This window comes from Empidonax traillii, unplaced genomic scaffold (genome assembly GCF_003031625.1).
Source record: "Empidonax traillii isolate 1590-97213 ecotype Southwest subspecies unplaced genomic scaffold, ASM303162v1 scaffold370:size553598, whole genome shotgun sequence".
NCBI lineage: Eukaryota > Metazoa > Chordata > Aves > Passeriformes > Tyrannidae > Empidonax > Empidonax traillii.
The window spans coordinates 146,391-170,598 of record NW_020955563.1 but is presented as its reverse complement, the minus strand read 5'-3'; the positions used below and the strand labels follow the sequence as shown (position 1 = coordinate 170,598).

At 41.3% G+C, this 24,208-nt stretch overlaps 2 protein-coding genes and 1 long non-coding RNA gene across 3 annotated transcripts in view; 2 read left to right on the top strand and 1 right to left on the bottom strand.

Moving 5' to 3' along the window:
* Positions 1–1,041: 1,041 nt before the first annotated feature.
* On the bottom strand, positions 1,042–1,880 carry LOC114061892. Its single transcript, XR_003572246.1, has 3 exons — positions 1,785–1,880; positions 1,468–1,561; positions 1,042–1,333 (listed from the first exon to the last, which is right to left on the bottom strand). It is a non-coding gene; the product is annotated as an uncharacterized LOC114061892 (long non-coding RNA).
* Positions 1,881–2,910: 1,030 nt separating this feature from the next.
* On the top strand, positions 2,911–4,427 carry GSC (goosecoid homeobox). The gene is made up of 3 exons (XM_027892816.1): positions 2,911–3,244; positions 3,430–3,689; positions 4,101–4,427. Exons 1-3 carry the CDS (start codon positions 2,914–2,916, stop codon positions 4,251–4,253), a joined length of 744 nt encoding a protein of 247 aa, XP_027748617.1. The 5' UTR covers positions 2,911–2,913; the 3' UTR covers positions 4,254–4,427.
* Positions 4,428–4,660: 233 nt separating this feature from the next.
* The window catches only part of LOC114061902 (alpha-1-antiproteinase F-like), a 110,038-nt gene continuing 90,490 nt past the window's right edge, over positions 4,661–24,208 (top strand). Inside the window, exons 1-2 of the mRNA XM_027892817.1 lie at positions 4,661–4,899; positions 4,984–5,101. Of these exons, the coding sequence (XP_027748618.1) occupies positions 4,661–4,899; positions 4,984–5,101 (357 nt within the window). The remainder of the gene's footprint in view (positions 4,900–4,983; positions 5,102–24,208) is intronic.

Genomic DNA, 24,208 nt, shown 5'->3' with positions numbered 1-24,208 from the left:
GCAACACTATGCAGCACAATTTGCTAGTGTTTCATTTGTTATTACAATTTCACCCGACATTGTGTGACAACTGATTGTTTGTTTAACACAATTTTCCATTTGCTAGGTTAGCGAAGAGCGCATAGGAAATGAGAAACTCCGAGAACAGGTTTTGCGAAGCGGGTATCAAAACTGCGGATTTCGGGGCAAAACGACTCGGATTAAAACAAACAAAACAAAAGAGAACTTCCCCACGGGGATGACAAGTTATTTGGGAAATATCATATCTAAATTGGGAATAAAGGTAAGCGTTGCAGCGAGACGGATCATCCTTCAGGGGAGCCTTCGCAAGCGAAAAACTCGTTGCGAAGCAGAGCTTTCGCACAGCCCGAGCGGCGTGTGCTCCGCCAGCACCGCGCCTCTTCTGGTGCCCACTCGTGTCCCGCGGTGCTGCTTTCTCCTCGGAGAGGCCGGACAGGCGCGGAGATGAAACCGGGATGCAAGTGATGCTAAGCGCCCAAGAAGTCGGCCCCGGTGGCGGGTGTCCCCACGGAGGGTGTCCCCACCTGCGAGCCCCCGCACGAGCGGGGCTCAGCGCGGTCATCCGGCTGGCTCCCCGAGGGGCAGCAGTCCCGGGGCAGAGAGCTGTCCCCGCCTGGCCCGATCTCTGCCCGTACCGCAGAGCCGCCACTGCAGAGACCTCCGGAGCACCCGCGGGGATGTTCCACTCCGGGCCGGTGCGGAAGCGGGCCGTGCCCCGCTCTCGGCATCCCCTGCGGCCTGGCTCCCTCGGGGACCCCGAGCCCGGTTGGCCCGGAGCCCCGCTCACCGCCGCGGGTGCGCAGGCCACCGGAGGGATGATACCGCGCATTGCTGCAGAGCCGCCCAGGACGTGGACGAGCATCCCAATGGCGGCATTAAGCAGGCGCTGCTCTGCATGTAGCGTGACCAGCTGCACCCGGGGAATTACTGACCAAAAACCCCCAACAAACCAGCCTGAAATTCCCCCAAAAACATTAAAAATAAACAAACCAACCAAAAAGAAACCTCTCAAAAACAACAACAGAAAAAAAATCCCAGATCTAACAAAACCCCCAAACTCTCTGTCAAATAGTTTCACTTTCCATCAAATTTGAAAAACTTGCACGAAGCTCAAGTCTAAATGACAAATGAGGAACGAAACTGATCAACAGATAAACTGAAGTAAAGGAAACGGTATTAATCATTAGTCACATCGCGATGTATCAATAAAGCGAGATTTTATTCCTGGTATTCCTTTTCTTTAGCTTTTATATGAGTCTTTTGTTAGAAATAGGCTCTTGGTTTAGATCATCCTCAGGTGCAGTTTTAAATCCTGGAATATCGAGGAAAGAAAAGATAAAGTGCGAGTAAGCGCTAACGAGGATATTCTTTGTTGAGGAAACATAATGTGTTCCTCGTAAAAGGACCCTAATGGCTTGTTTTCATTTCATGCGTACAATTTCCTACCTTCTTTGATGGAGAGTTGATGGGGTAAATAGTCTAATCTTATTCAGTTCACCTCCTGTGGATTCCCAGTGACAGTCGTGACAGACGAAGTATTCTGCAAATCACAAGAGCCAGCTACCAGGAGAGCCAAACCACTTAATAGGAAGAGTTTTAGGGATTTAAAATTGCTCCATTTTAAAATTCACACAACACGCAAAATATAAAGTTCTCTGTATCATTGTAACTTTATGGGCTTTATTTTCTAAGATAGAAAATAGAAGATTAAAAAGAAAGGAAAATGGCAACAAGGTAGATCAGAAGCAAATTGGAACACCTACCACACCCGGGGATTTGAGGTGGCACTGGTCTTTAACATTTCCGTCTCCTGGCTTGTTATGAAAATAAAAAGTGATCCATGCTAGAATCTGCGTCTATTAAAAAAAATAAAAATAATAATAATAAAAAAGGTACAGAAGTTTACAGCATTCACACGTCCTTATTCCGCCAGGTGATCTAGGAAAATAATAATAAAAAAAAAGTTTACTTACTCAGTGAAGACGTTGTTGCTTCACTGCATAAAGTTTAAATACCCTTTCAGTTCTCCGAGCTGGGGGACGCAAGATTCAAACCCTGCTACAGAAACACTTGTTGTCGGGAGGGAGGGCGTTGCATGGTTATATCGCAGTTTATTTTTTTTAAGTGCTTCTTAACCAATTCGAAGCATAAATAATGAATCTGAGCTTCAGACAGAGGAAATCGCACCCACTAATGTGAACTAACATGACCAAAGTAGGTGCATAATAGACAAGACTAGGAGCTGCTAACCACTTCTGCACAATGGCATTAATAAGATTAACCTGGGCAATTAGCCGGTGCAGCAGAGATCAAGCCTAAATCTGGGGCCTTTCAAAAAAGCCCACTAATGGAAAGGATTACGTTAATTTCATTAATTCTGAATACACAGACTCGGGCTGCTTTCACTCCTTTGTGTAACCCCCACCTCTTCCCCACCAAAAAAGGGGAGAAAAAAAAAATCAAATCTGGTTTTGTTTGTCATCTGCATATTACCAGGAACTAAATCCAGGATGACGTCGCCCGGGTATAAAAAAGGGAAGAGGTTCAGATGGATTATACTCCGAGCAGCCCTCTGGGTTGAGATCAGTAAACAGGCGAGAGTTGAGGGGGGAAAGTTCCAGGGGTGGATCCTGCGCACACGCACACACACACCGCACACGCACACACGCGCGCACAGACACACACGCACACTCTGCCCGCAAACTGCCCTCGGAAAAGGCTCTGTTCTTTTCGCTCCGATCCCTTTTTAAAATTTCTCCGAAAAGTTTCGATTTCGTGTCTTTCCAGCCTCTCCCCCCCCCTCCCCAACCACCACCTACCCTCCCTCCCTCCCTCCCTCCTCCTTCCCTCCCCCGGCCGGTCCCCGCCGCCCTGCCCCGCACGGTTTGGGGCATGCCTGTGAGCATGTTCAGCATCGACAATATCCTGGCGGCCAGACCTCGCTGCAAGGACTCGGTGCTGCTGCCCCCGAGCGCCGCGCCCGTCGTCTTCCCCAGCCTCCACGGGGACTCGCTCTATGGCAGCGCCTCCGACTACGGCGGATTTTACTCCCGGGCGGTGACTCCCGCCTCCGCGCTGCCGCCGGCCGTCACTGGATCTCGGCTGAGCTACAATAACTACTACTACGGGCAGCTGCATGTGCCGGCGTCCCCCGTGGGCCCTTCGTGCTGCGGGGCAGTGCCGCCCCTGGGCGCCCAGCAGTGCTCCTGCGTCCCCCCTGCAGGTAAGGCAGCCCCGCGTGGGACGGGGCAGACGGGATTCCTTTGTTCCGGCAGCCGCGGGGCCGGAGGAGGAGGCTGCCCGCGGGAGCGCGGGTGGGCGGCGGGAGGGGGCTTTTGTCGGGACGGGTGATGTGGGGAAGAGCGATCTCATGCAAAGCCTGTCGTCGACTCGTCTGTCTGTCCGTAGGTTACGAGGGCACTGGGTCAGTCCTGATGTCCCCTGTTCCCCATCAGATGTTGCCCTATATGAACGTGGGCACTTTGTCCCGGACGGAGCTGCAGTTACTGAACCAGCTGCACTGTAGGCGGAAAAGACGGCACAGGACTATCTTCACTGACGAGCAGCTGGAAGCGCTGGAAAACCTATTCCAGGAAACGAAATACCCAGACGTGGGCACCAGGGAACAGCTGGCCAGAAGGGTGCACTTAAGGGAAGAAAAAGTGGAGGTACTTTGCTTTTTTTTTCCTTCTTCCACCCTCTCCCTTTCGCACTCAAACGCGCTCGAGGTACCGCAGTGCGGCTCCAGCCCGGCTCGGGCAGCGGAGGGAGAGAGATTGCTTTGCGGGGGCTGACGGAAAGTTTTTTTATTATTATGTCCTAGTGCCCTTCCTTGGGGAGGCCGGCCGAGCTTGTCACGGGGCTGTGAGAGATTGTCGAGAGGCGGCCGTGCCTCCTGAAGGCGCTCGGCCGGTCCCACCCGAGCGGCAGCTTCCCCCGCCTCCCGCCCTCCCGTCCGAGGGCAGCCGCCGCACACCGGCCCCGGCAGGGCTCCTGCAGGGCTGAAGTCAGGCTGCGGGTTTGGACAGTTTTGTTTTTATTTTTTTTCCCGCTAAAAATTTAATTTCTTAACTTATTAGGTGTGGTTCAAAAACCGCCGGGCGAAGTGGAGGAGGCAAAAGCGATCGTCCTCAGAGGAGTCAGAAAACGCACAAAAGTGGAATAAAGCGTCTAAAACGTCACCGGAGAAGAGACAAGAGGACGGGAAAAGTGACTTGGACTCCGACAGCTGATGCCTCTCAGTAGGGGGGACATTTCCCGTGAACTGTCGGATATGCTCCAGAGGATGCTACTAATCTTGCACAAGCTCTGCCTTGTTGGAGGGGGAAAATATCTGTATATAATGTACAATGCCCCGAGTTGATTCCGTGTAAATAAAATGTGTTTGCGGAGGTGTTGCACAGGTAGATGGCGGCGCGTTTGTTCATCCTGCGCCATGGGGAGAGGGAGAGGAAGGAGAGGGAGAAAGGAGCAGGGAACGATGGTGCCCGTCTCCCCGGGGACCAGGGCCGGCATTGCCGGCGCAGTGACTTGTTTAGCGGTGCAGTGTGAAAGCAGTGTGCAAGTTTATCGCACGATGTGAAAGCCTGCGGAGGGCAGCGCTGGCGGGCGGGCCTCCCTCGCTGCAGGCCGGGGAGCGATGGCGGATCTCTTAGGCGAAGGGAAGCGGCGGAGGCCCGGGCCAGGCTCGCCCCAGCCCGACGGCGGCGCCTGGGGCAGCCTGACTTGGGTACGAGGCCGAGGCGGCCGGGAGCGAACCCTGCTACTCCTCCCGGCGCTCTGGTCCCGGCCCGCCCATTCTCCAGGCCCCGCTCCCGAGCGCTTCTCCCTCCGGGAGCGCAAAGGCTCCCCCAGCCCGCGCAGGCGGCGATGCCCTTGGTAAACACTTTCAGGCGAAGCGAGCCCGGCCTCACGCTTGTTACTCTGTCCAGTCTCCCCGCACCTTCCCCCGTCCCGCTGCAGTTGCGCCCTGTTGAGTTTTCAAAGCGCTCGTCTTGGACCCCCGTTTAGAAAAGCCGTCTCTCCACAGCGGTTTAAAGTTGCTGTTAACAAATTTCAGCCATTATCAGATGAATTACGTGTAAGGGGAGTACGAGCCCTCTTGTGCTGCTTTTGCGGGTGTTTCAGAGGAAGTTCCTAATGGAAATTTTCTCCCCTTTGAGGCAGCACCTTTGCAATTAAGAAAACAGTGAAGCCCGGTCTCATTTTACTATTTCCTCTACGAGGGCCTCGTAGAAGAGACGTCTATTCCACCTCTAAAGACATGTTCATTTTCCTTTTGCTTGTTCTTCTGTGACTGCCCAGCTCAGAGCTCATCACTTCAAAACAGAAACACAGCGGTTGCCCCATGGTGTTTAGAAAGACCCTTCTCTCTGCTTGCCTACAAAGACTGTTCATAAATTTAATACAAATGACCTGAAGGTGTAAAGCCAATGCAGATAATCTCTGGCTGGAAAACTTCATGCTGCGCCTTTCATTCAGAAGTTAAGTGGTACTGAGCTGATTTAATTAATTATGGCCAATGCTTTAATCTCACCTGTATCTTTTCAAGCTCATCTAGTTTAGACAAGAAATTGTTTTGAACAAATGTGCCCTCCATTGCTTCCAGTGACATTAGAAAGGGTCAACTGCTGTGTTGCTTGTCCTTATGCTTTTTCCTCCCTTTCCTGATATATTCAGGCTTTTATCGGTGTTGTGACATGGCGAGTATTGCAGGTGTTAGTGTGATAGAGCCAGTCTTAGTACTTGTCTGCTCAGACAACATTTCTCAATGTACCCATGTTTCCGTGTAGATGTGGTATCTCTCTGTGTGCAATCTCTCGCTGTACCAAGATGTAGGAACAGCTGCTGTGGAAGAAATTCAGTGTGGTTTTGTACGAACCAGTCCTTTAGGGGGCTAAGAGCTTCATAGCTACTTGCTCTCTTTAAGAGAAGAATTTTAGCCTCTTGTTCCTTAGTGCAGCAGAGGAGGAAAGGTAAAAGCAAATGGATTCTTCTTTTTGGATACATATAACAGTTTGACTCTATGAAGCTATTGCGTTTGGGAGATGGGGATGCATATTTGATCTCTGTAAATTGTATTGAGTTACAACCAAACAGCACTAAAAATTAGTTTTAAAATTATTGAAAATTAGTTTTGAAAAGAAGTGTTTTGTTATGTTATATGCAGGAAGTCTCACTGAGTGGATTTTTAATGTCATTGTCTCTGTATTTAGTCATTGTTAGGTTTTAAAGTGCATACTTAATTTGCAAATAAAAGCCAGGTCTAAGGATAATATTGCCCAGGATTTTGCAAGTGCTTACATACTTCCTGTGTGTAAATGTCCTTACTGCCACACTGGGAGCTTGGTAGTGTTTTGTTTTGTTTTGCACTTTTTTGTATGTGATGGTAATTTTGGAAGTCACTATTAAGGATTTTAGCCTGCAGAGTGGAATGTGAGAGTTAAACTGAATCTGGGTTTGTAAGAAGTGGGCTTTAGAAATGTTTTTGATATTTCATCAATAGTAGTTACTTAAAACTGCAGTCTATATATTTAGAGATATTTAGACTTCTCCAATGGGAGCAAGGTGCTTGAGATCTTTGAACATGCCAAGTTGTGGACTTTTTAGAACTTTTTGTTAGTGGAAGCATGGGATGTGATGTAAGAATCAAATCTTTTTATTCCACTCTTTCTGCGCATGGAATTGTGATGAAGCCACCACCAATTCTTTAAAATCCCATTGTACCTAGTCTGTGTTAATTTTTGAGTTTCCTTTAAACTCTTGATTACCATAAGCTTGATCTCATAGTCACAGATAGCTATTGTTATTACTACATATAGGTGTAGACCTATAGGAGTTAACAATACCACTTTAAAATCTAATTGAAAAGCAATTTTAATCTTGACCCAAAAGCTTTACCTTACTTACTAAAAATGGTATTTGCACCATTAGACAGTAGGAGTAGCTGTCTCATTCTTTTTCTCACTGTTGGTTGTTGAAAACCTAAGGGGTTCGTTCTACCTTTCTTGTACTACAAAATCAGATCCTATGCAGTATGGAAGAGCCTTACATTGGCAAAGTAGCAAGAATATTGCTTGTTTACTTGTGCTGTTTGGTTGGCGTATTCCATCTCTAGGTGTCTGTCTGGATTTTTATTTTAGGAGAATTTCTACATGCCAGAATGCAAATGCCACGTAACTGCTTTCATTATTTTCTCTTTCTGTTGGTGCAGTAGGAACATGACAAAGTGAGGGACCTGAATATGTACTATGTTCCAGCAGGTTCAGTACTAACAAAGGGGCTTTGAAAGTGTTGGTTGTGGTTTTGTTTGTTAACACTTGCCTAAAAAAGACACCAAAAATATTTTTTTTTTAAAAATTTGTTTATTTTGTTTTTGTCTGTATCTCCTCAACTGCAATTTACAACCTTGTATCTTGGGTAAACCCATTCTCAGAAAACTGAATGGGACTCAAATGTGTTGTATTGTTCATAGCACTGATATACTATCTAGGTTTTACAACATGAGTTCAGTTTCTTGCTGTCTTACTGATTTTCTATGATATGTTGGACTTCTTTCTTTCTAAATTTCTGTCTGTAGAATAAATAATAATATTCCTCTCAGATCTCACAAGGGAGGTAGGTTGAGGAGGGGATATATGAAGAAACGTAAGTTACTTTGGAGGGTCACCACGGTAGTGCAGACTTATTCCAGACAATGCTATGCATTATAGGAGTAATAATTGAATAATTATACAAAAGGAGCATATATCAAATAAATCTCCCTGACACAAGCTGGCTTAGATTACAGAATTCTATTGCAAGGGAAAGCTAGGGAAGCAATGTGTAGTAAGGGTCGTATGCAGAAGTTTTCTACTGTATAGAGGCAGATTCAGCAATCTGATGGGCTATCTTCATTGAGCCATCTGCATTTAGATTGCCAGAATTTATTTTTCTGTTTAGTGTTCTATTTACCATATTTATTTCTGTAGTCTTGTTTTAATAAGTAATGCTGCAAAGCAGAAGTCAATTTTTTTTTTTTTTTTCTTGGCATAAAGTGATTTATTATCAGCTGAGAATCTGGCCTTCTTTTTTCCCTTTTGGTTTTACTAATACTTGAGTGAACTGGTTTTGGGCTTTACTATAATGGGATCCTGGGAATATAAACCATGAAAACTCTTTCTTACATGTGACTTGTGGAGCAAACATTTGGATTAATGGAAGTTATAAAAAAAATTGCAACATTAAGGTGAGTTCATATTTTTTGTGCTCCATCTGCATTTATTGGTTCTCTGGGGTTAAACACTGTGGAGCATAAATGAACAAAACCCTAACCAGTTTTTGGTTTGTATTTTACACCCCTAGGGTTTCATTCCATTTGTACTTTATGCTTTCCTACTTTGGAGACCTGGTGAGCCTTGACTAAACCTAGACATTGAAGTTTAGTCAAATTACTCTGTTTTTCTGGGATTGCCACTTGTCCTGATTTGATTAGAGCCTGTTATACAAAGGTAACAATTATGTCTGCAGTATGTTAGATTGTAAGCAACTAATGCGAACTTTAATGTGACTTATCTCTGTAAAATATATGACAATTTTAAATACACAAACCTGTGCTACAATATTCTGATTTGTATTGAAACTACCCAAAGCTTGACAATTCAAATTTAAAATCAAAAAAGGAATCAGACTTCTTTTACTTTTTTATTCAGGATAGAATAGATGTCTACAGACTGAGATTATATCCCTCAGGACAAAATTTAAGGCACAACAAAATGGAACAGTGGAGCAGGAGAAAGGCCAGGAAACTTCGTATAGCATAGAAGTACCTATGCAGTTGAAAGCTGAAAGTTGCTTCTCCTCTGTCTTCTAAATGATGTCTGAATATTGGTGTTTGCATTTGTTTTCTAATCCTTGTCCAGACAAAGATGCATGCTTACCTTGGTGATTTGGAGTTTATACCCCAAAACCTGTTGAATACATGTGCAAGCCTAAAAGTTATAATTATCCCTTTGCATTATATCCAGGAAAAGAGCCTTCTCCCAAAACGCTAAGAACAGAAATCCTTAAGAACAGAAATCCCACCAGAGTTTGCCTATATTTATTTATATAGGTACAATAATAATAATAATAATAATAATAATAATAATAATAATAATAAATCTTTATGCCTTTCTGGTTTTGAGGAAATTTATTCAATGTTTGCTACACAGTGACTGCAGAGTGCTTTGTTAGCAACATGTGTTGTGTTTTCACCTTGACTACACCATGGCAAAAGGGATGATTTTGGTGAATAGGAGACCCCTCCCTTGGGGTTGAACCATCTTCTTCAAAAGGCTGCCTGCAAGGCTTCTTCCCTTGCTACCTCCAGGGGTGGACCTATGGACAGGGAAGACTTAATACATTCTTTTCCTAGGAAAGAACCCCAAGGAATTGCAAGCCAGATTCTGACGGTGTCGGTGATCTGGTGTGTAGGGAAGGATCACAAACTATTGGGTCTGTGCTGGATCTACAGTGCTGGAATGAGCAGCTGAGGATGAGAACCTCTGAAGCTGGCATACCTCTTGACTCAAAGGTGTTATGAATGTAAAGCCTGAATATAACTGTATTTATTTCCTTTATTTAAGGCTTTTGGCAAACTGTCAAAGAACTTAGCTGTGAATTTTCAGAGTGATCCCAAGGTGGGGAACTACTGCTACTCTATTTTGCTGTTGTAAATGCTTAGCTGCCTCTTCCTCATGGGGGACACACAAGAAGTTTTTGGCATAGTGTGGGGAAGCAGGAGTGATGACATTTTTTCACTTATGAATTTTAATGCCATCACCATGTTTTCCTGTTATCCTGATGGCAATTTGACTTTTCTGGTGAAAATAAGACCTTCATACTTTATAATTTCATATGTAAAAAAATTATATGTATTTTTGCCATATGAGTGAACCTAAATTGAAGGATAAATTAACGGAAGGTAAGTGAAGGAAGGGACAATATGATTTGGATGTGGGAAAGACGTATTTTTTTAAAGCCACAAAATGAGAGCCCTGACCTGCTTTGCTTGCACACCCAAAATCTCTTGCTGAGTGTTACATGTGCAAGGAATGCAGTACCAGCAGAGAGCAAGTAACTTTCTATGGAAACAGAAATGGAAAAAAGTTCTTTTTGTGCCAAATTTTACCCCATAGTGTATAATTACAGCCAAGTTGTAAACCCCTTAAAAGCTGTAAGGCACCAGTATAATGAAACACATAACTGAAATTTACTGTACATGTGTAGATTGCAAGCTTACTTTTGAATACTTACTGAACTTCTTAAATCTGTAGTGTTCACAGAGGGCTTATAAGTGCTAGAATTTTGATTAACTGTCTCAAATAAACTACTGCTATTGTTATCACTATAAATCTCCCTAACCTAAGAACCTCGAGGAGGTTGATATTTTTTTGTGGAAACTGTAATGATTTAGAAGGCCTTGAACCCAGCACCCTTTATTTGGAGCTTCCTGTCATTATGTTGAAAGTCTCAGACTTCGTTTACATCAGTTATTAGGTCTTATTTGTTTAATATTACTTTTTGATTGGTTTTATGCTGTGTTTATCATGCACATTTTTGGAACATACTGTATTTTCCTTTCAGTTGGTCCTAATGCTATAGTGACAACCTCTTCACAATGAAACTTGAGGCTCCTTTAACCTGGCTCCAAGGATGATGTGGAGGCCTGACCCAAAACCTTTGTGAATTAATGGGAAACTTTCTGCTAGATCTGGTAATATTTCCTACTTACAAGAACAGATGGGGTTATTTTGCAAGGTGATAAGTGAAGATAGGGCATTAATCCCTGGTCAAAAGGGCAGCGATTATGGGACGGAATCACATAGGAGGGGATCATTAGTAGTCCCAGGGGAGCTTTCTCTCCTTAAAATACTCTAACTGTCCTGTTCTGACTTGTTTAGCTAAAGTGATCCTTCCCATCTTGTACAGGTGTAGTTTTATTGATAGAAAGGTGTTTCTACTACTAAAATCACTGTAGTTAGTATGGTTGTTGAAGGAATAAGTTTAAACTATGTATCTGTATTCATGTTAAAATTATTAATGGCATGAGGAAGTAAAGTAAGGTAAAAAGCTATGCTTCTACACTGAAATAATAACACAAGTACAATAGTTTTTAAATGAGCAGTAATATTCTTTGTAAGTGCATCCTTGACATGGAATTAGGTGCTCTCCATACAATGAGGCTTGGCTAGGGTCAACATTAGGCTCTCTCAGTTGTGTGGAGCTTATCTTGACCAGAATAAAGCCAAGATAAAAGTTTATTGATACCTATCACAGTCGGCCTTAAAGGAACATCTGATTTACCAGATGTTTAAGAAAACCCAGAACAGTGTTCTTGAATTGGAAAGCAGCTGTGTTTTTCTGTGCTCACGTATTCATTGGCACAGCTGCTTCAGATATCCGGGCATCTAAATTATTCTGACATCAGAAAAAAACACTGAAACAGGGACTGATTATGGCCATATTGCTTATGACGGTTTAATGCTTTGGCTGACTGATCACTGGGAAAACTGTTCAGTCACCAGACACATTGTAGTTGAGGAGTAAGCAGAATTCATGTTGAGCACTAAGAGCGGGGACATTAGGTGCTCTAGAGTCATTCTTTCTGATATTAGTCTCTTTGAAGTAGCTGTCTTAGGAGCAGAAGCAATTTCCATTTCAGCTTCACAATCTTTTTGGTTGCATGCTGAAAATTTTGGTGCTGGCTGGATGTCAGATGACTACGAAATTAAAAAAAAAAAAAAGAAAAAAAGAAGAAAAAAAGGTTAAATCTATTAAGTCCATTAATTTGCATCTTTCCTATTTCTGCATATTTTTGCTGTTCTTTTCTAAGTCTCCAGTCTAAGTGGTCTTAAAAACCATTGGACATTTAAATAATGTCTGGATACTAGTTTGGAACCAATCTATTGATCCCAATAAATAATTTGCTTTTTAAAAATCACTTTTGGACCAGCACAAAGTAGAAACACAGCTGTTGTAGAAAAATATCTGAGAACATTTTTGGAGAAAGAAAGTCTTGGGATTATAGTCTGATCTTCACCTCTGAAAGTAGACCATGGGAACTGGAAGCAATACTCTTCCAGTCTGCATTGCCAAATGACTCTTGGCCTTGGATCAAGAAGAGAGAAGAGCAGGCAAGAGATATCTCCCCATCTTTCCAAGTCAACACTAGATGTAAACTCAGTGTATCTATGAGTATATAAATACATCCAGTGACAGCTATTGAGCATTCTAGCTGAGGATTCAAACCAACTAAGGCTGGATTAAAATTATGTTTGTACAGCTGAAATTCTAAGATTTTTTTAAAAATAGTATGAGATACATTTTGGAAAAAAACAAACTTGAAAAAGCATTGTTATTTGTATACCATCACATGATTTTATTTTTACAACCTCTTTCTGGCAGTCTTTCCACTTTTGTTGCAGCATAAGTTTTGAAGACAGGAATTTAAACTTGTAAATAACAAAATCCTTCCGACCTATTTTAGAAACCCTAGTTTTTTCTGATAGCTCATGGTTGTGCATGTGAGACATTCAAATGGTGGAGTTCCACAGAAGACAGCCATCTTTGATATGAAAGTGTTTGGTGCAAAAAAAAATCTATGGAAGGTCATGCTGTGGCTAATGATTCTTGACTTACGGATTGTATTTGCAAGGACTAAGTCCTTCTTAACCCATTTCAGCAGCATTAAACCCATACCTGACAGATACAAAGTGGAAACCAGTAGCCACAATGAAGTGTTCAAAATGCTCGTAAGGCCCAAAGGACAGTGTTCCAGGCTAAAGACCCATCAAGATAGGTTAGCCAGAAACTTTTATATGAAAAACATTTGTAGTATTTTCATCACAAACTGAGAATGAGTAGTACAGTGGATAGGAAACTAGTATGGAAGTAACAGAAGGTAATTTATCCATAGTTCTGCTGTTAGAAACTCTGAATGCCTACTATCTCAGCTAGGCTGGATATGTTTTCTTCTGTAAAATGGAAATCATTCAGTACGATATCCATAGACACCAAGTGCTAGGTACTATTTCCCCATCATGGTGTCTTCTGAGTGGGTGTTTTCCTCTATTCATTGCAGATAGAGACATGTTTTACCTTGGAAAATAAAAATATTTGGAGGGATTTTTAATACCAGATCCAAGAGGTTCTTGAGAATTAAAATGCTGCAAAACCTGATTAAACCTCAGTTACCTCACCAGCAGTAGACCGATAGTTTTGTAAATTAGAGGTCACTTTCCCCTCTGACGTCTTATTTAAAATCCTTCCTTAAGAAGGGGTAAAACAACTTTGGATTTCACCAAGGAGGCATCTGAGCAGGTGCGAGATGACAAGGAAAGAATAGATTGGCCCTCTGCCATATATTTTGCACTTCTAGGGGAAGGGCTGTGTAGGCTATAAAGAGATTGGAAGAGTAAAGGGGGAACAGAAGCATATAAATCCACTGAGAGCTTGCAATACTCTCTTTTTTGAACTGTTTCCAATGAGTAGTTTAAGAGATGGACTGGATCCTAAAGGATTTATCACCTGGAGTGGAGACAGAAGATTGATCTGCCCTAGCCTGGCAATGCAAAAAATAGTGAGTTTGACAACTTCATGATCTCTATCTGGGTGTTACGTTTTTACTAGTTCTTGCAGTGCATATGCCTGTATTTGCATTTGCAAGGAAGATAGTTTTTCTTTCAGTATTGTCAGCATACCCTTGAGAGGTCTTCTAGTGCATAGTTATCAAATGTGCTTGTAATCACTATCAGCACATTAAATGAGATTACTACACACTGTAATTTCATTAATTTGATGAAATCTGTTTTGGCTTGTCACTTGCTCCCTATCAAAATAAATTACAAGGTAGTAATGCTCCACTATGGGAAGCAGACAACAACTTCATGGCCGGTGTTGAGCTGAGCTGAAAATTACAGTAACCTCAAAGTAACTATTTGCAGTGCTGGGTTTTAATCTACTAATACTTGGAATAGGGTGGAGGTTTTGCCCCAAAATCAAGTGTATATTATCTAAGCAAGAGGACTCATACTGTAGTTGACCAACATTGACCAACATTGTTGACCAACATTTTCTCTCCTCACAGAGAAAACAACAGATAAGAGCAAAAGGGTTGTAAATGGGATAAGCTGTCTGGACTGACTGCAGAGCAACTCTGTGAAATGGATGGGATCTCGCAAGGCTGGCTGTAAGCTGTGCTCTGGAACAGCTAGGTTCTTCATCCAGGGCAGGAGATACAGCAGTTGGGAATTGGCCAAATATTGCAGCTTGCTGACCCTGCTCATGCCATTACTGTGTCCTGTGCAGTAACAGCAGATCTACCCCATTCCACTGGGGGACTTTCTCATGCCAGAGAAATCCCTAAGGAAGTAATTAAATTGCAGCAATTAAACTGCAGCAAGCTTCATAGTAACTTGCATTTTAGCCTGCGATCTAACTTTGTAACTCATGATTAAAAAGTAGGTAGAATACTGCCGATTTTCTCTATAAAACTAAGGAGATTACTTGGTTAACATTTTATTCCTAGGTCTTGAGAAGATAAGTTACACACATTGTAAACATTACACATGAGAATTTTAAACCTAAGTTGTTTATGCAGGAAAACACAAATACATGCCTAGATTAAGCCAACTGGTGAAAATAATTAGTAATTATTATTGCTATTTAACTTTATCAAGTGATCTAAATTTCTTACAGACTAAATACAATGAAGAAATTTATTTTTGAAATGCTGCTGCTCTTTACAGACTCAGTGCCTGACAGAACTGTATGTGTTCCCCTCATGGGGTATCTGAGGTTCCTCAGGAGTGGGCTTGCAGCATCTCTTGATCGTGTCTTCTTTCACAATATCTTGTATATATGATTAATGTCAGCAGAAATAGTAATCTATTCTTTGAATTTGTGTGTCTTGTGGTACACAGAAGGATGGCTTCAATCTGATGAAAAATACTTTTGTGCATTTACAGAGTGTAGTTTATAGAATTTTATTTGAACATATCTGTGTATTGAATGTTTAGTTTCTGCTGCCAGCAGTTTTGTACCTGAGCTATGGGAAAGTAATTGGGGAAGGGGGGAATCAAGGATGTTCTGGAAAAAAAATCTTAATGTCTTCATGACAAGTATCTCCTAGTGGAAGGCAGAATGCCTATATCATGTTTCATCAAGAAAGAGGAAAAATGGGAATATCTGGAGTGCTTTGTGCTTACATTACCAGTACCATACAAATGCCATTGAATGTTAGCACTGTGTCATGCTTCAGTCAATTTTTGGTGTGTAGCCTTTAGTTTGTGTACATTTCCAACAATGTCACAGATTTGCTACGTCTTTACTTTTTGTTGTCTGTAGAGTTTTATGGTGCTTTTTTAAAAATTTTTTCCTCCTGTTTGTTTCCCCAGCTCTACCTGTTTGCTCTAAATCAGATTATAAGGTTTTATTCTGTGTGTAAGTTTGGCAAGAGAAGAGGAGAGCTTCAAATAAAAAAATAATTAGTGATTTAAGATGCATATATCTGATCATATATCATTGTTCAAGCTTTTCTTATATCCAGATAGTTGAAAGTGAAAGGACAGAATTAATAATGGCAAACTTTACCTCCTCTGAGAATTGATCTGCATATGTGCACGCTCAGGACGGTTATTCTTACACTTATTTATTGACATGACTTTTTGTAGCTGCACTTTATTGTTGCATGTACATGCATGCTGCATGTGCTGGAAATCTAATACTGGTTTCAGATAAGAACAAGAGCACATGTTCTCTTAGGGGGACATCTCCAGCAGTTGCTCCTAAAAAGAAGCGGAAAGGATGTTGGTTGTGGTTACAGAACTCAACTCATGTTCTGAGAGATTCTTCCAAATTTTGCAATGGTCCAAATCCACATCTTTCTCTTCTCAGATAGTGGAGCTCCAGAAATGGGTATGATCTGACTTAAAAGAGCATGCTTGCAGCAGTGCTTGTTCATTTAATTTATTCTGTCCCAAACCACTTCAGTGAGGTTCAGTTTACTCATGAGAGATATTCTATCCCTGTGGTGGAGAAATTCACCAACTTGTGATGTGGAACAGACAAAGCCAAATGCCAAATGCCAAAATGTGTTTGTATAAATACATGTGCTGGTGTGGTGATCCCTTTGTAAACATCTGTACTTGAGAACCTTCTTGGATTTTAAAAGCTCCTTGGAGGACAGAACTCTAACTTGCAAGGCAAACAGTCCAAGCACAAATGTTTTTTGACACTTTTAGGGAAATTTCACTGTGTGCTGTAACTCAGCATTTCAGGTTAGAAAAGCAGTTCAACAATATGTCATCCCAATAATAATTCAACAGGACAACAATAAATATTTCATCTGAATGACTGTAGGCCATTTTTTTAAGTTTTAGCTAAATTTTAAAATTCAGTTATCTTAGATCTTAGATATATTATCTTATTTGATATTTAGGTCACAGTGTCAGTCTGAGTCGGTTTAAGAAGTATCGAACATTTCCTCTGTAAGTCAGCAGGACTCAAAACTCCTTCATTTCTATGTATTAAATCAAATCAAGGCATTACACTGTGCCTGTCAGTGGGCTTTTCAGTCAGATTCTGCTCAAGCTTCAGAAAGGACAGTGGGTATTGCTGGTGCACCAAAACTATTTCTTCCATAAGATGCTTCCAATGACAAAGGTACTATTGTTGGAACGGGTGAATTCAGTTATGCTCAATTTTTATACTCAGAATTTGCAATTGAGAGTTTTGAGAGTTTTTCAAGACCTAATATGGACTAAAGGTTGGTTGACAAGACAGTGTTAAAACTCAAACAGTGTCATAGCAGTTATACATCAGAGCTGACCCAGCTCTGTCAATAGATATCCTCTACTGCATGGTTGTTGTCACTTTCTGCAGGTCCTGGAGATCTCTTGATTAAATCTTGATAGGCCAGTTTTGAGTAGCCTTTGAGAGTTGATGCAGTGAGAGCAAAATGGATGAGTTATCTGGCATGCTCTTCATTTACTACATGTTTCCAAAACTGGAGGAGAAAAGGGGAATATCCCATAAGACAGGGGAGTTGTAACGGACAAAATCATCAATTCCTTGTTCCTGCTCATATGATTACTTTTCAGAGTGCTTTTTCCAGCCTCAGCTAACACACAAGTTCATTACAGAGGCATATTGGGAGTGCATTATTTTTGTTTTACTTTTAACTTTTCTGTAAGTGGTAAAGGGGCCATGACAGATTTTATCTTAAGATGGGAATTTACATAGTGCAAACAAGAACATTTCTACCTATATAATACAGACATAGGGCATAAAATACATACAATCTCTCACATGCACAATTTTGTGCCCATGTAGCTGGAGATATGGTAGAGGCCCATGTTAATAGCTGCTAATCTCTAATGTAGGGTTCTACAGTGATTTCAGCTTGTCTGTGATAGGAACCTGAAATGAGGAATTCTACTTATAAAAGAAAGTTAAATTATTCAAGTTGGGGGAAATTGAAATAATGGATCTTTTTTAACCTACATACACTGGTAGGAGCTGTGCTAGAACATCAGTCTTCTATGCTCCATTAGAAATAGCAAAAACTGCCTTCTTAATTGAAAAACAACCACTGGATTTGTATTGTGTGGGATGGAGGTCAGTTAAGAGTAAAGTGAGTACTGTGCCTTGGAATGAATTACAGTTTTGAAGGATAAGTCCTGCATGCTCATTTTTGGTTTTGGCATTTAATGCCTTCCTCCCATTCAAATATGTGGGAGGAATCAAATGTCAAAATCTCCACTGTGTATGATATATAATTTCTCTCTTGTACTTCAGTGGGAGAAACATCAGACCCCAAAATGATTATGTGTGTACTGGTAAAGAATACGTCACTGCGTATTTTAATGTCAGTTGTGGGATTTGCAGATGGGGTAAAATATTGTTGTCACCTTTCCCCCTTCTGAGTTTCTGTTTGTGTTTTTCCATGTACTCTTGCAGGATGCCAGCAACCTAGAACTTTAATTCTGTGTCCTGACCTTTTTGTCCTGGCCCAAGCCAAAAAGAACTCTAGAGGTGAACATGTCCCAGGACTTCAGAATCCCAGTCTGGATCTAGGTCAAAAGAACGAAACCTAGTGTTTTTAAGTAGAGCTCTATATACTTGAAAGAATACATAGGATACCTTGAAAATTCCCCTATATGCTCAGCATTAGCATGTCTGTTTTACAACTGGAAAAACAGAGCCATGGGGAGGGCAAAGGCCTACTCACACTTTATGACAAGCCAGTGGCAAAATTTATGGAAGCTCAGGACTCCACAGCTCTGTGATTCTTAAAAACAACTGGGGTTCAATAATTTGCAACCTTTTTGTGTTAACTATATTCTCAAATATGTCAGTTTAAATTTTGATTTAATTTACAGAATGAATTCTAAAGTGAGGAGAAATAAAGTAGAGGTAGTATGTAGGAGATACTGAGTGGTTATGAGATGAATAATTCACATCCCAGCAGCAGGGACTGCAGGCAGCCAGCAGGTCTTTTTCTGAGGTTTCTCTGGCTAACTCTTGCAAAGACGTTGGGAGAATGTTGTGACAACCTCTTCCAGCAAATGGTGCTAGAGAGGCTGGGATAGAGTTTGGACAGGCTCCTATGTCTGTTTGCACTGCTCCTGGTGCTGGAACATGCCCAGAGTAGCAGAACGGAGAGGAGAAAATAGCAGCCCTCCTCTTGTGGAGTCTGGATTTTACCCTGTGCCTCATCTGGGTTTAGCTCACTTCCGTACTTAGCTGCTTGTATGTTGTATGTTTGGTATGTTGTTTTTGTTTGTATGTTTCGTTTCAGGCAAAAACATCATTCATGGCTCCCCAACACAAGGCCAGGCACTCAGGCTGCACCTACAGTTTGTAGTGGGTGACCTGATCTCCCCAGAAACCTCTGACTGTCGGTAGCATCAAGCAGGACTGAAACCTGCCCTGTGCCTCCTCACGCCTTGTTTAAAATGGCAGCTCTAAACAAGTTTTTGTGGATGGGGCCTGATCCAAAGCCTATTAGAAAGAAATTAAAGTCCTACATCAACTTCAGTGGGGTTTGGATCAGGCTTTATGTGTCTATTCTTACTCCTAGTACAGTGTCTGGGAGTTTTGCCAAGGATTCATTGGGAATCACTTCGCTGTGACCAGGACTGGGTCCAAGATGAGCAGACACAAGGGGAATGAACGGTCTTCTTGGCCATTTCTAATTCCCTCGCAAGGCTTCACAGAAATGCAAAATGGTATAAAGCAACATAAACAATTGCATATCCTAGGAACAGTGATGACAATTCTAAACACATGAAGTTTTATTTAATGTTATCAAGGTTCCCTCATAGTTAATTTGATTAAATGGAGCTCCCTGAATGCTCTTTCTCTAAAAATGATTTACAAAGTGTTTTAGCATGAAGAGTTTCCAAAAGTTCTTGGATGTCAAAGAAGAGCTATTAATCTTTATATTAGCATTTTGAAAAACAGCATGTGTTCCTTGATTAGTTGATATTTGTTTGCATTCTTCTTTTCTACAGAGGATTATCACTTTGACCTTTTTTATCACACTATAGTTCTTTTACATATAGGAGTTGAATATTTTCATGTCTATAAACTGGCATTAATCTGGTTTTCACTGGTGTAAAAAGGGGCTGAAACCCACAAAGAGAATTGAAAATGTGAGTATTAATAATATTTATCTCACTAAATATATTAGTGAGCTAGCTAACACACCACAGGTATCACTATCTCAGACAAGTCACAGTGGGACCAACCCTGGCCAGCTTTTGCCCATGCTGATTGTCTCATTGATTTCAGCAGGACTGACCACATGAGATGAAGGATTTCTGCTTGCTGCCTTTGATAAAAAGAAACTCAGACAGGATTGGCCCAGTGGGCAGATTATAGGGTTTCCCTTACAATGTAGATACGTCTTTTATGATTTTAAGTAAATGTGAAGTAAATGTGAAGTAAATGTGAATTCTCTAAACAGAAAAACAATAGACATTAATTTATGTGTGGTGTACTTGTATTTCATGGTGGCTTTTAAATGTATCTTTGTTGTGTATTGCTTATTGACACTTCTTCTGTGTGTCTGTTTAAAAAAAGGAAGCTAACACAGTATCAGACTGGTGACACTTTCAGCTTCCTGGGACAGAGAGTGATACTGGAAGTTGTAAACAGTAGAGGTGCTGTGCACTGTCAAGCAGAGACATTAAGAAGTATCATAAAGTTTCATTAAAAACACCATATTTGATGAGATTGCAGAAGAAACTGCAAGTCCATGTCACAAAAATTAATAGCCAAGTCAGAGTACAGTGTTTCAGCATATGCACTTGCTTTGAAATAAATCAAAAAAGTACCAGGCTTGGTTGTCATGGTTAGGACTTGATGGTTTGACATTTTCAGTGTCATTAATTTGACTCTTTTATCGGCTGATAATGACTAAATTAAACATTGTTTTGCATTGCTTCATAACATTTCTGCTAGCTAAAAATAGAAGGAAAAAACCCCTGCTCAGTTAAGGATCTGCTACCTGTTATAATTCTGACATAATGTGAAATAAGACATTGTGGGCACCTTGCCTCTTTTATTAAGCAATATTATGGGTCTTTCCCATTATTCATTAATAGTTTGGATTCTAGAGAGTCCAGTCATAATGGTGAGGAGATGGGGCCTGACTGAGGGATAACCCATAAGTGGTAGCCCCTACTTTGAACATGTAAAGGAACCCTGACAGGTACTTTACGTTTCCCTTTATATTTCCCTTTATCTCCTTTTGTCTGCACAGTTCTGTTTCTTGGTGTGTGATTTCTTTTTGGTTACTGTACCTTCTTGTTCGTATTATGGTTGCCACTACTCTACTGTGTCCTAACTTCTGGCTTCTTGCCATCTCAGCTCTTGTACACTCTTCTGACCTTGTGTTTCATATACCTAAGCTGTAATGTATTTCTTTCTTAACCTCCCTGCCTTCCCGTCTTCATCCTTAAATATTAGATACGTTAAATCTGCATATGAATTTATATGTGCACATAAATCGGGAAGATAAATGATTATTGCAGTGTGGAACTTGAAAATAAATAACATATGTGCTTTTCCCACCCTTGTAGGGAAATTTAGGTGGTTTCTGTTAGCACACTAGCTTATATTTGGTTAAAATAAGCACTTTACCTAACCCATCGACCCTAGTCCCAATCCCTGTTCCCTGGAGGATTTGGGTTTGGCTCGGCAAACACCATATAAAGGGGTAATCTGCTCCCCTCTGCCAGCAGACTGCTGCCTTAGCCTGATAGTCATCTACTTAACTGGCTTTCGTGAAGTGCAGAAATGTGTGTTGGGTTGGGCCTGCTAATGGTGCACAGAGTTTTTCCTGTACTAAGCTCTGAGACACTTTTTAACAAAATTTGAGGATTGTTATTTTTTGCAGAGCATTTGTGCAGACAGCTAAGTAATGGTGGGTGAATTCCCACATCCCCAAATTTAGGCTGGAATTTTCTACAGCCAAAGCCCTTTGGATTGGCCACAAGGCAGTAATGGAGCACACTACAATTGGTCTTGTAGAGTCTTGAAAACTTTTGGTATACTGCCACAAATCCCACAGCCTTTTGGCTGACCCATCACCAGCTATGTACAGCAGGGATAGCCAGCTTTGTGTAGGGGCCACTGTATTCCCAAAGAGGTATTTTGGGCAGACCAGATACAGCCACGTTTATGCACTTGATTTTTAGAAACCTTCCAGACTCTATCTACACCCTCTTTCCCTTTCCTATCCCTCTCCAAATAGCAACAAGCAGCCAGGCTTGCCTTGTGTCTGGCCTGGTTGAGGCTGGATACAACAGGGTTGCGGGCTACCTCTCACCCCCAGGCTGCCGCTTGGCATTCCTGATCTGCATGAACTGCTCTTTCAGGGTACTAACAACTGTGCTATGCAGAAGCTTTCTATCACGTCTAGCTATACTTGAGTTTGACAAAAAACCTGATGCCGTATGGGATATTCATTTACAGTAGGAATTTAGTACTATGTCTTGCCTGTCACTTAATTAGCTGTTATTTATTTTAATAGAATGCGTAATGCAAGGACTTATTTTTGTTGTGTAAGGGACTCAAGTTGACTTAAAGCCATAGGGAAGAGGAAAAATCCCCACATCTACAAGAAGTAATAAAGTGCTTTTGTTTCCCTAAAATTATTACTATTTGAAGTCTGATATGCCAGATCTGCTATATTGCAGTAAAGGTTGCACTGGGACTTCACAGTTATTTACTAGGTGATTATTTAGAGTCACGTTATTTTTAGTCGATTGTAACATTTTACATTTTGGAGGCTTGACTGGGATATGGCATCACACTTGTTTCTAGCTGTACTGCAGTAATCTCTGTGTGACATGGAGCCAGAAAGACTTAAAAAAGCAGCTGTTGCTTTCATTAAAACCATTACAAAGGTATAGCTGTGGTGTTCCCTAAAATAATTCTGATAATTGGTTGTTAATTTTAATTACTCACCAGTTGAATATCTTGATAGGAGAAACAGGTATACATGTTCAGTCAAACAAAATAAACATATATTCAGCAATAAGTGGTCATTTGGGTAACATGTTAAATGTAATAATACTGTGCAGTGATGATTAATTTATAATCATCAAATCAATGGAAGGAGAATATAGTTAATATGATGTCATTGTTTAGACAGCCCCTTTTAATGACTTATTTATATACATATGTTCAGTGTTACAAGGTGGTGAGTCGACATTTCTTAGTACTGAGCAAGCTGCAGGGTCCACTTGTGAAGCTGTTTTTCAGGCAGAAGGTTCATAGTGCCTCCAAGTTCTTGTTTCAATTGGACCTCTAGGCTCTCAGCATGATCAGAGCAGAAGCAGGCTACTTAAACTGCCCCTTATTGAGAGGTGCAGCAGTCACATGATGCATGGCTGTCATGTTTTAACAGAAATTAAATATAACCAGAAAAATTTTTTATCTACTTGAGGGCACATGTAGATGCAAGAAACAACACTGAGTGGAAAATAGACTGTATCTTCAGTTTGCCACCTGGTTCCATTGCAGCCATCCACTGTGGGTTGCTGTACTCAAAGCTCAGGAGACATTAAAAGAGCTGCTGAACATCAAAAGCTGAAGAGAGCAAGGTCAGAGGGGCTTTGAGTTAGTAAAATGCTTTGGGAGCTACATTCTGGAACTTCCTAATATGTTCAACACTGTTTTCAGCACAATGTCAAAACATAGCCCCATACTAGCCACTGTGAAGGAAATTCTCTACCCCAGCCAAAAACAGCACATTGGATAAAACAAGTGTCCTTTCACTCCTCTTCGCCTTTGCCTTGTTTTGTTTGAAGAATCCCCTCATTCCCTCTCACACCACTGAAAGGAGGAAAAAATTCTTATTTTGAGTTAACATTGAATAATGGGCAGTGTATAAGGACTGTTCCATGTGACTCTACCTTGGCCCCTTATTGGGTTGAGTTAATCTCAGCAGGGTACCACATCTCTGAGCCTACAGATAGGGATCTTTCTCATTTTAAAGTGGTGAGAAGCAAGAAGATGATGGCACTACATTGCTATAGTGTACATAAATGTTCACATATTTATCATAATAGGAATATGCAACAGAAGAACTACTTTGGCTCTTTGAATTGCAAAACCAGGGAGGTTTGGGATGAGGCCTTTTTTTTTCCCCCTCCAATTTATAACTGTATGCAACACACATTATTGGAAGGAAGTAGAAATATGATAAATTCATTATTATAGGCAGGCAGATTAGTCAGGTTGTAGAATGGCTGTGACATGGAGAGTGATAGAAGAATAGTTTTCTCATGAGCTGGTTTCAGTTTTCCTAAGCATTTTGTCTTGTATCAACACTATCAACTGAGCTTTGCAGTCAGCAGAGTTGTTCTTCTCCATGTACTCTCATTATGCATTCTTATCAAACCTTTTCCATCCTCTTTTACACTTGACTGGGGTATTCCAGACCTGTCCCATTCCTCCATACAAATGAGCAGTAATTACGTGAACTGACCACAAAGACATTCAGAATTCATTTCCTATTCCAAACTAAGAAGACAAGTAAACATAAAACACATGAAAAATCTAAACTTAATAGTAATTTCATTCTCATTAATTCTGTTGTACGTCTTTGTCTTTTGAAGTCTAGGCAAATAGTTAGAGGCTGTGACAGAAAGTC

Bases quoted from the DNA above. Each gene is read 5' to 3' on its own strand.
- GSC (XM_027892816.1), top strand. From the start codon at position 2,914: ATGCCTGTGAGCATGTTCAGCATCGACAATATCCTGGCGGCCAGACCT. The intron at 3,245-3,429 runs GTAAGGCAGCCC...GTCTGTCCGTAG, and splicing joins CTCCTGCGTCCCCCCTGCAG to GTTACGAGGGCACTGGGTCA. The intron at 3,690-4,100 runs GTACTTTGCTTT...TTAACTTATTAG, and splicing joins TAAGGGAAGAAAAAGTGGAG to GTGTGGTTCAAAAACCGCCG.